We start from the raw sequence: 16,804 nt of genomic DNA on the forward strand, positions 1-16,804 counted from the left end.
AAGTTGGAAATTGAAGGGGTGATGGTGAATGTAGTCAGTGGGTATGCGCCACAGGTTGGCTGTGAGTTAGAAGTGAAGGAGAGATTCTGGAGTGAGTTGGATGAGGTCATAGAGAGTTTTCCCAGAGGAGAGAGAGTTGTTATTGGAGCAGACTTTAATGGGCATGTTGGTGAGGGCAATAGAGGTGATGAGGAGGTGATGGGCAGGTTTGGTGTGAAGGAAAGGAATCTGGAGGGACAGATGGTGGTGGACTTTGCGAAGAGGATGGAAATGGCTGTAGTCAACACTTACTTCCAGAAGAGAGAGGAACATAGAGTGACATACAGAAGTGGAGGTAGGAGTACTCAGGTGGACTACATCCTATGCAGACGAGGTCATTTGAGAGAGGTTAATGACTGCAAAGTGGTGGTAGGAGAGAGTGTAGCCAGACAGCACCGCATGGTGGTGTGTAAAATGACTCTGGAGGTCAGGAAGAAGAAGAGAGGGAAAACAGAAAAGAAGACCAAGTGGTGGAAGCTACAGAATGAAGAAACTTGTGAGGAATTTAGGCAGAAGTTGAGACAGGTCCTGGGTGGTCAGGATGAGCTTCCAGAGGACTGGGAAACTACAGCAGAGATTATCAGGGAAACAGGTAGGAAGGTGCTTGGTGTGTCATCTGGAAAGAGGAAAGACGGTAAAGAGACTTGGTGGTGGAATGAGGAAGTACAGGAATGCGTCCAGAGGAAGAGGTTGGCTAAAAAGAAGTGGGATGTAGAAAGGACTGAGGAAGGTAGACAGGAGTACAAGGAAGCGCAGCGTAGAGTGAAGAGAGAGGTGGCAAAGGCCAAACAGAAAGCTTACGATGAGCTATATGACAGGTTAGACACAAAGGAAGGAGAGAAGGACTTGTACAGACTAGCCAGACAGAGAGACAGAGATGGGAAGGACGTGCAACAGGTAAGAGTGATAAAGGACAGAGATGGAAAGGTGCTAACAACCCAGGAGAGTGTACAGAAAAGATGGAAGGAGTATTTTGAGGAGCTGATGGACGTGGAAAATGACAGGGAAAGAAGGGAGGAAGATGCGGTTGTTGTGGAGCAGGAAGTAGCAGAGATTGGAAAGGATGAGGTTAGGAAGGCTCTGAAAAGGATGAAGAGCGGAAAGGCCGTTGGTCCTGATGACGTACCTGTGGAGGTATGGAAGTGCTTAGGAGAGACAGCAGTGGAATTTCTAACGAGGTTGTTCAATAGGAATCTAGAGAGTGAGAAGATGCCTGAGGAATGGAGGAGAAGCGTTCTGGTTCCGATCTTTAAGAACAAGGGTGACACGCAGAACTGCAGCAACTATAGAGGAATAAAGTTGATGAGCCACACAATGAAGCTGTGGGAAAGAGTAGTGGAAGCCAGGCTTAGGAAGAAGGTGGAGATTTGTGAGCAGCAGTATGGTTTCATGCCCCGTAAGAGCACCACTGATGCCATTTTTGCTTTGAGAATGTTGATGGAAAAGTACAGAGATGGTCAGAAGGAGCTGCATTGTGTGTTCGTAGATTTAGAGAAGGCGTATGACAGGGTGCCGAGGGAGGAGCTGTGGTACTGTATGAGGTCGTCTGGAGTGGCAGAGAAGTATGTCAGAGTAGTTCAGGACATGTATGAGAGAAGTATGACGGTGGTGAGATGTGCTGTAGGTCAGACAGAGGAGTTCAAGGTGGAGGTGGGACTACACCAAGGATCAGCTTTGAGTCCTTTTTTGTTTGCTATGCTGATGGACAGGCTGACAGACGAGGTAAGACAGGAATCTCCCTGGACAATGATGCTTGCAGATGACATTGTAATTTGCAGTGAGAGTAGAGAGCAGGTGGAGGAACAGCTAGAGAGGTGGAGGTTTGCTCTGGAAAGAAGAGGCATGAAGGTCAGTCATAGTAAGACAGAATACATGTGTCTGAACGAGAGGGATCAAGGTAGAAGCGTTAGGTTACAGGGGGCTGAGGTGAAGAAGGTGCAGGAGTTTAAGTACTTGGGGTCAACAGTTCAGTGTGATGGGGAGTGTGGAAAAGAGGTGAAGAGGCGAGTGCAGGCAGGTTGGAGCGGGTGGAGGAAAGTGTCAGGAGTGTTGTGTGACAGAAAAGTGTCAGCAAGACTCAAAGGAAAGGTGTACAAGACAGTGGTGAGACCAGCTCTGCTCTATGGGTTAGAGACGGTAGCAGTGAGACAGAGACAAGAGGCTGAGATGGAGGTAGCGGAGATGAAGATGTTGAGGTTCTTCTTAGGAGTGACCAGGTTAGACAGGATAAGGAACGAGTACATCAGAGGGACGGCTCATGTTGCCTGTGTTAGGGACAAAGTCAGAGAAGCCAGACTGAGATGGTTTGGACATGTTCAGAGGAGGGATAGTGGATATATTGGTAGAAGGATGTTGGAGATGGAGCTGCCTGGCAGGAGGGCAAGAGGACGTTCAAAGAGGAGATATAGGCAAGGCAAGGCAAGTTTATTTGTATAGCACAATTCGTACACAAAGTAATTCAAGGTGCTTCACAAAACAGAAAAATGCATTAAAATCACAATACATCATTGAAATCAACGTAAAATTTACTTTAAAAGAAAAGAAAAAATTTGAAAACTGATTTAAAAATAAAGGAAGGAAAGGAAAGAAAAGTGCAGATAGGACCTTTCAGTCATATACACGGCTAAACAGAAATGTTTTAAGTCTAGATTTGAACATGAACACAGAAGAGGCTTGTCTTACGACTTCAGGGAGGCTGTTCCAGATTTTAGCTGCAGAATATTGAAACGCTGATTCCCCTTGTTTAGTTCTGACTCTGGGAATCAACAGGAGGCCGGCCCCTGAGGTCCTCAGAGTACGAGATGGTTCATATGGCACTAACATGTCAGAGATGTACTTTGGTGCTCGGCCATGGAGAGACTTGTACACAAGCAGAGCTGCTTTGAAGTCTATTCTTTCAGGTACAGGGAGCCAGTGCAAAGACCTGAGCACAGGACTAATGTGATCATACTTCCTGGTTCTGGTCAGGACTCGAGCAGCAGCATTCTGGATGTACTGAAGCTGTTTTACAGCTCGTTTGGAGAGGCCGGTGAGCAGGCCGTTACAGTAGTCTAACCTGCTGGAGACAAATGCATGAATAAGTATCTCCAGGTCTGGTTTTGACACTATGTTTTTGATTTTGGCAATGTTTTTCAGATGATAAAATGCCGCTGATGTTACTGACTTGATATGGCTGTTAAAGTTCAGGTCAGAGTCCATGATTACCCCTAGGTTTCTGACTTGATTTGAGGGTTTAAGAGACAGAGAATGAAGGTAGCTACTGACTCTTTCTCTTTGTTTCTGTGGGCCAAAAATAATAACTTCGGTCTTGTTTGAGTTTAGCTGTAGAAAGTTGTTCTGCATCCACGCACTGATCTGTTGGAGGCAGTGGTTGAGAGAATCCACCGGCCCATATTCACCTGTTGTCAGTGACACATAGATCTGAGTATCATCTGCATAGTTGTGATAAGATATGTTATTACTGCGTATTAACTGCCCTAGTGGCAGCATGTAGAGGTTGAACAGAAGGGGTCCCAGGATCGATCCCTGGGGCACACCACAAGTCAAGGCCATGTAGTCTGAGACACAACTCCCAATTTCAACAAAATATTTCCTGTCTTCTAGATAAGACTTGAGCCAACTTAGGGCAGATCCAGAGATGCCAACCCAGTCTTGGAGTCTGTGCAAAAGGATCCCATGATCAACAGTATCAAAGGCAGCACTCAGGTCTAGCAGGATTAAGACAGAGACTTTTCCATCATCAGTGTTCAGGCGGATGTCGTTGGTTACCTTAATAAGAGCAGTTTCTGTGCTATGATGGGGTCTAAAACCTGACTGGAAAACATCAAATGAATTGTTTAATAAGAGAAAATCAGTGAGCTGTTGGTAGACAACTTTTTCAAGGACTTTTCCTAAAAATGGCAGATTAGAGATAGGTCTGTAATTATTCAGTACAGTGGGATCAAGACCGCTCTTCTTCAAGAGAGGTTTAATGACTGCAGTTTTTAAGGCCTCTGGAAATATTCCAGATTGAAGAGACATGTTAACTATTTGAGTAATTGATGGCAACACACTGTTCAGGACAGACTTATATATGGATGTCTTAACAGAGGACATGAAGTTGGTTAATGTTAGGGTAGAAGATGTCCATGATAGAGTGAGGTGGAGGACGATGATTCGCTGTGGCGACCCCTGATGGGAAAAGCCGAAAGAGAAAGAAGAAATCCTCTTCATGTATGTGGTTCCTGTTACAGTAATTACAGTCTTTCCTCTTTTTCTTCTTTACTTTTTTCTTTACTTCCCACTGAACTTGACACACTAATAGGTTATGAATAATTCTGTTTCAGTTTAGATGGAATTTAACCACAACGCCAGAGGCCATTCTTCTTCCTCTTTAGTCGAGTGGTGATTTCAGACCCAGCAGAGTCTGGGGACTCGGCTACCCCAAAACCACATCTTTCACTTCGTCCCACCCAGAAACAGTTAACTGAGTACACCGCCTCAGACTGCTTTGAAATAAAAGATTTAAGTTTCTGGATGGACTCTAAAACAACTTGGACTACAAATATTGAAACATTTAAGTGTGTCAGGAAGGATCTGTGGTGCAGTTGGAGAGCTCTAAGAACGCCCTGAGCCTTATCCAATAGCCATTTCAGACACACTACTAATAGTACATTTAATATTTCTATGAACTCTAGTGCTGTGAAACATTTAGAAACGTCTTAAGCCAGGGGTGTCCAACCAGGCCTTGAGGACCAGTGTACTACACGTTACCAACCAACCTGCCATTGAAGCTCCTTATTGGCTAAACACACCTGATCCAAGTAATCAGCAGCAGATAAGCCAGGATTTCTGGAAGAATCTGCAGGAACCCGGATGGATTTGGACACCCCTGTCTTAAGCCCTAGTCACATGGACCCCTACAGCGGTTGACCCCATTCAGCGATTGACCCATACAGGTGCTGCTGGTTTTTGGCTTGTTCGGGTCTGTGGAGGGTCATGGAGAGGAGCACAAGTGTGTCTCACACCCTTAAGGCTCAGAAGGACACTTCAAGGGACGTCATGAAAATGGAACGCACCACTGATGTGGTAAGTGTGATGCGATTTATTCGTAAAGTTAACGTAAGTTGCACGCATTTATGGCAAACGGGTTATGCTGTCCTTTGGTGTAAGTACTTTACCCTTATGTGTTGCTCTGGTGTTCACTACGACCTGTTGCCCACAGCATGCCCGTTTAAAAAAAGAAAAAAAAAGATGCATTTTCACAGACTCACTGAGTGCTCTAGTACCTTGTTATTTCCTGTGGTTCACCTGTTTGTGTCGTACAGGTTTGACCATTTTTCACCCACAGACGACTGTATCCACCCATAAGGGCAGTTGGGACTACAGCCTTAGATGTTCAAAAGACGTGCTGATGCTCAGTGAGAAAAGCTCATTCCAAACTGAAATCCCAACAAGAAAAGTTTCTGTGTGTCAGCGTACAGCAATAACCTCCGGAACAGGTTAGGCACCGAATAATGCACAAGTATCCGTAAATTCAAGAGCATGTACAGACAAGGGAATGTTTTATAGTATACAGATGAGGGGACTATGATGTATAACACTTTCTGATGACAGTCAATAAGCATTTCAGTTTCGTAACTTTTTGTGATGTTCAATAGTAATTTTTGGAAAATAATCTGATAAATACTCTGCACTTTGAATGCAAACATATGAATAAATTTAGATAGATTTGAAGAACTGCTTTAAGGCTACCATGAAAAAAGTAAGTGAAACATAATGATGGCAGGATTATATCTGTTTGACAATCATTGTAATCAATAGATTCACTGGGATGTGTGTGTGTCTGTGCATTGTGTGTAAAGTGGTCAAAATCATTTTCTGTGATACTTTTTCTAACCAATGCATGAGTTATTCTCTCATCTATTTTATAGATTTACGTGTTTTTATCGTCATTTTTTCCTTGTTTCTTATTGCTTTAAATCAATCAATGTTACCTGTACAGAAAAGGCATTTATGGTGCATATTTTTACAGTTGTTGATTTTTAATGCTTTTGCTTCCATTGTGTCCTTAAGCTGACGCGTTCCTCAAGAACAACCTGAAAAACATTCCGGCATAAGACATTTGCAACTGAACCACATTTCATTTTAGAGTACAGAGTGAAGCATCAGAGTCAAATCATTTGGATGGAAATGAAAGCAGTTTTATCTTTAGAACATTCCTGATTCATGTTAATGCTACACGTTCTTGTTATGTGGCCGTTCTGTTGCGTTTTCCGTTAAGCAGATGGAACATCAGTGAAGATCGAGCCCTTTACTTTAGTGCGTTTAATCCCAGTTCTGTTCATTAGTGTTGTGTTTTCAGCTTTTGTTGGATCTATTTGCCCTCACTGGTCACATTTTTGTCATGTTTTGAGCTTTAAGTTTCTGCAACACCACAGTGTGATTTTACAAAGAGGGGGGGATTTTTTTCTGCTGTCACTAAAATGAATAAGAAAGAATAGCCCAAAGGAAAATACCCAAAACGTCGTTCTTTTGTGTTTTTTTGTTGACTTTTATGAAATTTTAGTTTAATGAAACGTGACTAAATATTTTAATATAATATAACTATTAGTGAAGCTGGAGGCTTATTTCCATTAACCAAGAACAGCTGTAAGGAAAGTGGTGCTGAGGTTGCCTGATAAAACATTTGCATTTTTAAAACAGTGGTTTCTTATAATATAATTCATTATTTGGAGAAAGAAACTGGTACAATATATCTTCTTAAAAAAAAACTATTAACTAACCAACCATGAGGACACATATCAGAAACCATCTAAAAATCCAGTGATGACCTCCTCCTCAGCTGCTTCAAGCTGCAAAGCATCAAATGACCAAAATCTCTGTCTCCTCCTCACATCCTTGACCTCTTTTAAGCAGGTTCCTTTAGATTTCAAAACACAGAAAAACTTGAATGCTACACTTCCTCTGTCAGGTGTAGAAAACTGGCAGAATCCGACTCCCAAGTGTCATCTGCAGAATAATGGTTGCAGCGCTGGACGACAAGGTCAGCAGTGTTGACCCTCTTTGGTGCCAGCTGTAGATCAGCTTTTCCCACAGGCTATCAATACTTTGCTTTCATTCCAGAAAACCTTCACTCTATTGAGTAACTCTTCAGGGGTAAATCCGGAATTCTTAATTCTTTCACTAAGATTTTATCTCTGTTTGAAGCTGCATTTTGGATTTTGTGGTGATTAAACCATGAAAGACCAGTTGTTGTTTGGTGAACTAATACAAAAAGGCGGTGCTTGAAATTCTTCAAGAGCGAACAAAAAATGTACTTCATGTATTATTAGTAATTATATGAAAATGATCACCAAAATAAATTAGAAAAATATCAAACCACAAACAATAAAATAATAGCGAATACACTAAAACAAGTTTATCTCACTGAAAACCTCAGCGACTCCCTTTATAATAAGATTGACGTTTTTAAACAGATGGAGTAAAAGAATATTTAAATTATTGCTTTTGAGTGATGAAAAACTTAATGCAAATGCTGTATAAATGACTTGGGACATTTATCTGATTACGATGATGAAAACATGAGCTAATACATGAATAGAAGACGATCGATTAGGATCTGACTCCGTTTGTTCTCCATTTATTTTCCCCCCTGATTTTGTCTCCTGTCTGTTTAGTTTATCATCTATTGTTGAATGTATGTATTAATAAATATATTGTTCATTTATAGGATGTTGTAACTAGAGCTTCCATGCAATTACTGTTTTTGTGCGATTACCTAATCAATTAACTAATCTATCTTCAATCGCAATGATTTTAAACCTAATAATTGCTGAGAAAAAACTAATTTTGAGATATTTTCATTTAAAATTGTTGCGCAGTAATTACAATTTTTGGTAAATTTCTTGGTATGAGTGGGAAATTTTAATTTTAAAAAATAAAAACCAGTTTAAATGTATTTGATCAATTAATCCCAATTAATTATGTGGTTCATAGGTGTTTTGTTTTAGGTTCTTGTTTTTGTTTAACAGTAAAAAAAGTATAAAAATAGGACAAAATAGGAGAAAAAAAACACAATCACCACAAAACGACATGTAGACCAAATGAAATGTTTTTTTGTTTTTCTGTGGGTTCTGAAAATGCAAACAAATGTCAAAGAAATTATTTTGTGAAACCAAACATAAACAAAGACCAACTTTTTATTCTGAAATGATTATGATAATTCTGCTAATTACAGTGTTTTAGTAATTTATGCTCACAAAAAAAAAAAAAAAAAACAGGACTGATATAAGGCAAACGGTTCTAAAGTAAAAAGACTTTCTGAGGAAACCTGCAAACAAAAATGTTTTTAGGCCTAAATTATTAAACCACACCTGTTCAACAAACCCTAAAAGTTGGAAAACGCTTCCAGTCTATGAACTGAGGATAATTCATCTGTGATGAAATAAGGGACTCCATTAAACCTGCGGCGTTTCGGTGTTTCCCACGTTCCCACTGGCAAAAAGGATTATTTTCCCACCATCCTCATCTTGCTGGTTGGGTCAAAGCAGCGCCCCACCGGCTCGGTGCCGGCAGGTGTGTCCGTATGAAAACGGGGTTTGTGCAGATTAGTCAGAGATGCAGAGACGGTCTGCAGGCTCAACAGAGTGAGTGTGCTGCTGAGGTCAGAAGTCAAACCTTTGTTGCTGCTTCATGGGTGGACTGAATGGGTCGTATCTAACAGAGGTTGTCAACCTTGTTATTTGGAACATGCAAGATATAAAAATAAGCGAATAAAACCAGAGTCAATGATACCACACCTGCATCTCTTTAGAAATAAACCCCACAGACTGTCTGCAGGGTGGTGTAATGTGGCGTGCTGTGTTTTGCATAACTCCGTCATGCGTAACGGGAGCTGCGGATACGTAACAGGAGACGGCGTGCTGCTCGGCTGATGTACCCACGCCGATGAATCCAGAGGAGACGTTGCAGCATCTACAGCCAGAAATCATCTCTCAGAAAACATTTGTTTGATTGCAAAATAAGAAAAGCTCCAGCCAACATGTAACGGAATTATTAAATCGACACTTTACAAATATTGTGTTTGATTTCTCGTCAAAAATCAAACCATGATATTTTGAAGCGCAGTGTTTGAAAATGTTCAGATAAAGTAATTCAATATACTCAGCAGTTCTCACTGTGGAAGCCGCACAAACACACTCATGTTTGTATTAGATTTCTTTGTTTTTTTTTCTATTTTAATATCAGCTTATTTTTGTTGCACATAATGACTTTTATCCTTCAAATTTCAATTTTTCTCTTTGCAGAGAAGTTTCTCCAGTCTTTAAATGTCCTGAGCCATCAGCTGCCTGCTGTCTGCAGGTCTTCACCGCAAACGCATGCTCAGTATTTCTCGCCATCTTTGACCTGGCTGACTTTCAAAGGTTCCTCTGCATGCACCTCATGTTCCAGTCCAGGATCCTGTTCTAAAATATACACTGACTGCTCGGAGGAAGAGGTCGCAGAGCGGAAGCGGTTACTCACACATAACGGTAAGAAAAACATTCCCTGAAGCCAGGACCACCTTCTCCCTGGTCGCCCGGTCATAGATGCCCACATGGCACTCGTAAGGCCCGTTGTCTGAGATCCGGACCTCTGGCAGCCTGTAAAGTACAAACATGACACTTTGAGTCCACAGCAACCAGTTCATTTTTTTTTCTTTTTTTTAGCAGTAAATAAAGGTTTATTTCCCTTACAAATGTTGAAGCAACATGCAGCAACATAACAGAATAAAACCTCATAAGAACTGATGAAACATTAAATGAGCGTTTTCCCCCTTTCAGGTTATCCAACATTCTTGTTGGACGGGTTTTCTGTTGGTTTGGTTTGCCATTTGTCTCGTTTACATAATATACAGTTATAAACAAACAACCAATAACAAAAAAAAATTACTGGTGAATAAAAAGGACATTTTTTCCAATATGTTTTCAGAAGTGGATCGATAGATGGGATCAATCATGAAGTCTGAAAATAAAATGCCCAAACGTTTAGGCTTTTCTTTCTACATTTCAGTATCACTGAGCTCTATATCTGTTCTTCCTGTCTTACTATTAACCAATCGTCTCAAAGTAAGAAGAAAATGTAAGAAAAACTTACTTTGGTTGGGAAATTGTGACACTTAAGTGCTAAATTTCTGATTAAATCCAAGAAAACAAAAATACTGAAGAACACATGGACACACCAAGCTAAAATGCATAAAACTGTGCGCACATTTTATCTCCAGAAAGTAGATTGCAAGTAAAAAAAAAAAAGAAACCAAGTTAAATATAAAGCTAATAATGACAGTTTTATCTCACTGAAGTTCTTTACAGACTAAGAAGCCTGGAAGAGTTCTGTGACAACATATGACCCTTTTTGAAAGTAATAGGGAACCCAATCTGTAGCTGGTGCTTGACTCTTCTGTCAACAGTGATAAGCAAAGTGAGACACCATCAGTCACTGTTAGCTCCTGTGATTTATTCCCACCAAACGGAACAATTGTCCTTGCCGCCTGGGTGTTTCTGCTGGGGACCTTTGTTGGAACGTTGTTAGAGAGCTCGTAGCAGCTTTAATGAGTTTGGCTTGGAGAGTGCACGTGTTTGCGTGTGCACGTGTGTGTGTGTGTGTGTGTGGATAGATTTCTTTTGAGAACAGCTTGAATTGTTCACTTTTAATGTTACTAAAGGACATATTTCTCTAAAGCTAACACATTTGTAGCATTTTACTTAATACTAAATAGAACCATGCTGTAACAAAGACACATCCTATGTTTTTTACGAAAACCCTCTAAATAAACGATAAAAAACTAATATATTCTCTTTTTATATTTTCTTTTTGTTCAATTGTCTCAATTTCACAATGTTAAATTTAAAGTTTTCTGTTGTTTTTGTTAGTGTCTGTATGTAGTAGTGATGTGTTAAATTAGACAACGTGGGCATCACCTTATGACGAAAACATGCGGCTGAGATATTGATCGTACACATGAAGAGGATCTCACTACGCCTTCATTGGAGAACCGACCTTTTTTGTCGTTTTTGAGACTACCAGCCCCTCATGAGAGTGACAAGTTTTATTTCACAACCCAAATAATTGGCTGAAAAGTCATATTTAGCTTCAAACAGCTTAAATGGAGGAAAAATCCTAACAAAAAAAACAAAATTATTCCATTGTCTTTGAAGGAATATATATATATATAAAAAATTGGCTAAAATCACAGAATAAATCAAATAACTAGAAAGCAAAAAAAAACAACAAAATAACCAACCAATAATAAGCAGATCTGTCCTGCTAGCCAAACACGTCCTCTTCTAAAGTGCTGAGTGACAAACTATTGATATTTTTCCTAAAGATTTCAGTCTTGAGCTTTTATGTCTGTTGCCCACTAATGAACCACCACATCAGATTTCAGTTGTGGACAGTTGGTCGTGCAGCTGAAATTAAGAGGTTTATTCAAAAAAGCTGCTGTTGAAAGACAAAGTCAGAACCATCAGATCCATATCTTCTTCTGGGTTTGAATATGAAAGCATGTGATGAAAATGAAAACCTCTTTTTTGAAAACATTCGATCAATTGTTAATTATAACTTTTTTTTTAAGTCATTAGTGTAGAGTGTAAATATTCCTATAATGTAAGGAGGACAGTGTGTCATCCATCCATCCATCCATCCAATGCGGTCGATGTTATAACAACGAACAGCTCAACCGTTTTCCAGAACAAGAAACGCCTGATGACCAGAATGACCACAGACTACACTAACATGCATTCAAACAAATACAAAATAGAGTGAGAAGCCTTAAACCATTTATATTCTAAGCTTTTAAAATATCTAAATAATGAATTTCCTCCTAAAGTCTCAAATGAAATGATCAAATTGCTGTAATGTGGAGTTTTTTTTTTACCTAAATCACGTGTTGGAAAGGCTGTGGTGTCTTTAAGTTTAAAGTATTTTTTTTAATGGATTCTTGAGGATAAAGAGGAAAATAAGATTTTTGTCTTTTCCATTAATTTTTTACAGCCCAGAGTAAAAATGAGGAGAATAGAAAAACCAAAATAGCCTGTGTGCTGGGGGATGAGGGGTGGTGGGGGGGTTATTGGCTTTGTCTTGGGAAATGCTGATGCACCTCAATGCTTTGTTGTTTTTTTTTGCAAACAAAGGCATCGGTTGGGTTATAAACCGTAGCATTCATGGACTCCAATCAAGACAGAGAATGCAGGGAACCAAGAACGATGACAGAAACCCGCAGATAAGATCATCTGAGGCGTGGACGCTGAGCCAAAGGTCCACACAGAAACCCCCCCATGCAAGATGTCAGGTTTGCCGCCATGAGTGTGAAGTCCCATCCTGTTTGACAGTAAGTCACATCCATCAGAGCTGTGAGTGTAAAAAGAGGGAAAGGTTGTAACTTCTGTTAAATATTAAGACACGGGTAATTAAATTTTTAGCTGGGGCTCTAATCTTTGATGTTCAGCCTTCCAGAGGGGGGTCCACTGAGAATCTCTGCACAGAAATGGAACATGTGACTGTGGGAGTATTAAAGCTGTTTTGCTGCTGTTACTTATTCACCATTTGTGGGTCAGCTAATGTTAGGAATATTTGTTGGAATTAATTTGCCACTTAATGTGAAATTAAATATTGATGGTCGCTATTAAGATTGTTGCCATTCCTCCGGTTGTGACCGTGCAGAGTCGACTTAAACAGCAGTTTAAAGCCCCACTCCGATCGTCATTTCAAAGACATTTCAGTGGTCTTTTATTTATAGTTATGCGTTTTTTTAGCCAAAATCTGTCGTTTTAGGACACAGTTTCTGCAGAGCGGCAGGAGTTCATTAGAATCTGACTTTGAGTTGCGACCGGGACTGTTGGCGTGGAGTAAAGCAGCGTTCACACCGAACACGGTTCACACGTCAAATTTACTTCGGACGCCTCTCTGTTGCCGTGCGTCCAATTCCCTGCTGGATGCTTGTCCAAAAATGATGTTGGAAAATTGATGCCCCAGACGCAAGTGGGAGGAGCTACAGCCTGAAGTGTTTAGCCTCATCTCTACATGGAAGCATTGTCTGTTCATCCTATCTACATGCATGGCAGACAAAGATGATGCTTTAAGGAGTATTTAATGTGAAGAGTTCTACAAAAACATTGATAACCACGTCTTCGTGTCTGGGTTCATGGTTCAGCTGCTCCTCCACGTTTGTCTAGGACTTCTTCTGCTGATTGCATCATCAACACGTCACAGATCAAAGCTGTGGGCTTATTTTTTTTCTAACCATTATTTTACCAGGAAGTCCCTTGAGATAGAAAATCTTTTTTCTAGAGAGACCTTGCTAACGGGCATTGGCACATTCACACACACTCAAACAATAAAAAACAAACAAGAGAAAAACGGGGAAATAAAACTAATTTAAAATCAGCTCAAACATAACATGCACACTCTTCAGTCACACACTCAGAAAGCTTTGTTTTAAAGCAACTTATGAAAATGTGTTCCTGCAGTCGCAGAGTTCCGAGCGCAATTCCACGAGAAAGGAGAAGCAGAGGAAAAGGCAGTTTTCTCCGAACTCTGTGTGGATCCTGGGAACGAAGAGGAGGAGCCGGTGTGAGGAGTGGGGGTCGTGTCCACTGTTAGCAGGAGACGGGAGACGGCGTAAGTATGATGCTAGTTTTCCAAGAATGAATGTAGATGAAAAATAGCCAGTGTCTTTGTCGTCTGAGGCCGAGTGAAGGCCGCGAAAGCAGAGAGTACTGTTCACAGTGATGAGAGGATGGGAGGCAGAATTGGTGAAGTGGAGGGCAGGCAATGGAGAGCTGAAGGGGCAGCATGCATGTGCAGAATGTCTCCATGATCCAGAAATGTCCCCACAATCCAGAAGTAATCCAAAAGCTCACACCCTCAACCTAACATTAGTGGTGCAACCAGAATGGTAAGGAATATCGGAGCTATCCAGCCGTACAGTTTGGCGCCAGATTCCAGCTCAGACGTTCATTTCAAAGACGTTCACGACGACTCAGTTTCTACATTCAAAGCTAGACTGAAAACATTCCTCTTTGGACAGGCTTATTGTCAGACTAGCTAGTATTCAGAGATTATTTAACTTAATGTTAATGTGTTTAAATTAAACTTAATAATAACTATTTCTTTTAAAAGGCTGCTAGAAGTTGAAGCTGGGGTAACTATGGTGCACTGGGGTTCTGTCCTCTTTCCTTTTTTACTTCTACCCTTCCTCTCCTCTATTCTTGATCATAATTTATCATTTAGTTCTCCATGCCTCTGTTTGGTGCAGTGCGATTCATGTATTGTCCCTCTTTTCCTCTCCCCTCCTGGGGAGTGGGAGTGCTTCCAGACTCCAGTTGGCTCATCCGTGCTCCAGTTCCTGACCGTTTACCTCGCCTCTGCTCCTGCTCCTACACCTGGCTGTGGATCCTGTCTCATCTCTGGCTCGTCTCTGCTTTGTACCTGACCGAGTACCTCGCCTCTGCTCCTGCTCCTACACCTGGCTGTGGATCCTGTCTCATCTCTGGCTCGTCTCTGCTTTGTACCTGACCGAGTACCTCGTCTCTGCTCCTGCTCCTACACCTGGCTGTGGTTCCTGTCTCCGGCTCGACTCGCGCCTTTGACTGTCCCCACAACCACAGCTGGATGAAGCTCGTCTGCTGGACTTTATATATGTAGTTGTAGATTTAGATAAGTTAATTCTTCTCTAAGATTTCTGGTAAATCGCCTGTCCGTCCTGGGGGAGGATCCCTCCTTCATGTGGGCACCCCTGAGGTTTCTTCGTTTTTTCCGGAATCCGGTTTTTTTGGGAGTTTTTCCTTACCGCGAAGGGGGGTCTAAGGGCAGGGATGCCAGTATAGCTTAGTCAGTTTGTTAGTTCATTTTAGTATTTTCCTATTGAACTCTTTGTATTCGTGATCCTTTTGATTTCATGTTTTACTTCGAAGCCCATCGAGACGACTGTTGTTGTGATTTTGGGCTATACAAATAAAACTGAATTGAATTGAATTGAATTGAATTGAATCTGTTTGTCTGCAAATGGGTGCATCGGAATGGGGCGGAGCAGGGAGCTTGTAGCCCACCTGGAGTATTTTCCACATCACAAATTTCATGTTTTTTAAACTGCGTTTTTTTCTTCCCGCTCCTGATTCACAACGATTTGAAGAAACAAATACGTTTTTTTTTTCATCTATGTCCTCCATCATCAGAAAAAATGCCACAAAAAAATGTTAAAAACACCAAAACCACTATTTCCATTGGAGTAAGTCTTTAAGGAATTTGTCAGTTCTGTTCCCTCAAAACAAAGAGTTTGCTGCCATGTTTGGTTTTCGCTCTTTATTCAAATTTTTCATTCTTACATGTGGCAATTTGTGGCTTTGAACGTCTTTAAACAAACAAGACAATATTTTGACATGTTTTTTTTATTCTTGAGTTGATAAATCAGCTGCAAACAAAGCATGTCATCTCAATGACACGCAATGAGGGAGACGGCTGGAAGAGGCAAACCACCCATTAATCAAAACTGCCTCTCCTGCAGCCAAACATGAGTATATTAACTACAAGTCTATGGCAAAGTATTTAATGGGAAGTTGCATAAGGGAGGAATTTACATCAAAGAACAATAAACACACATTTTAAAAGCTCATATCTGCACCAAAAACCAGGCAAACACAGCCGGGATCAATAGTAATGGGCCCCCATGGAGGTGCAGCAAAAACAGCATGCTGCAAAGAGAGATTGATTGTCCCTGAGGAGATGCATCTGAGAGCTCTTTCCTGTCATGCAGGCCTTCCTCCAGAACTCCTCCCGCCTACAGATGCAAAGCAATGCCACTGCCTGCAAGGAGAGTGAAAAAGAGCAGTCCTGACAGAGAGGCTTCTGATAGCTCATCCAGTCAAACTCTGCATCAAATTAACAAGCACATTGTCAGACTCCCTTTCTGGCCTACAGCATTTCGAGTGAACGGCTCTGCTCTGGCAATTGCAGAACACTTTGCACTAGATGAAAAGCAGAGACAAATTGTCTAGTGGACCAGATGCAAAGTGAGGTGTGTAATCACCCATGTTTCCTTGAAGATTGAGCATGAAACATAATGATAAGGATAATGCTATGATTGTGTGAGTGCCAGAGGAAGTGTGATTGGCTTTGTGCTCACTGCTTCCAATATAGCATGTGCTGATGTGGCTCATCTTTCTGTTCATATCAACAAAGCTGCAATTCAGTTGTTTGCCATCACTGCTTTCATAGATTCCAATGCAAACACGAACAGACAATCAAAGGCATAAACGATGAGGGTTTTACTGAAGGAAGTGCGAGAACAAACAAAGGGGTAGCAGGGAAGGCTTTCCGCTGATTACAGAACCTTAAAAGGCCCATTGAGACGCCCAAAAATGGGTTGCAGTCCCGGTGAGCATGTTTGGTTTCCGAAATCGTCTAAAAGACGTCTGGAAAGTCCACAGACATCGAGGCTAAAACGGGTTCAACTTGGTTTGAAAGGCAAATTGAGGTAAACAATACTCCAATACATCCATATTTCCCAAAAGCATGCTTTTAGTTTTTATTGATTGAATTTGAACAAAAAAATGTCTATTTAGTGAAAGAGTAAAGCTATGCATTTACAAATAGATGTGGTGATGAGATGTTTAAGTATATTTCTTATCATTATTACTCTTTCTTAATTGTAAATTATTGTTTTTATTGACTGATACATATTTTAGTTGTTGTAAATTCATGTGTTGTCATTTTTAAATACTTGTGAACCTTTTATTTATTTGTTGTA

General features: G+C 40.8%; 1 protein-coding gene across 1 annotated transcript in view; it reads right to left on the reverse strand.

Annotated features, from left to right (window-relative positions):
- igsf21a (immunoglobin superfamily, member 21a) overlaps positions 1-16,804 on the reverse strand; it is a 262,207-nt gene that overhangs the window by 104,263 nt on the left and 141,140 nt on the right. Inside the window, exon 4 of the mRNA XM_078947780.1 lies at positions 9,544-9,662. Within this exon, the coding sequence (XP_078803906.1) occupies positions 9,544-9,662 (119 nt within the window). The remainder of the gene's footprint in view (positions 1-9,543; positions 9,663-16,804) is intronic.

The sequence above is a fragment of the Oryzias latipes genome, chromosome 5, assembly GCF_053564925.1.
Source record: "Oryzias latipes strain Hd-rR chromosome 5, Olatipes_Hd-rR_3.1".
Lineage (NCBI taxonomy): Eukaryota > Metazoa > Chordata > Actinopteri > Beloniformes > Adrianichthyidae > Oryzias > Oryzias latipes.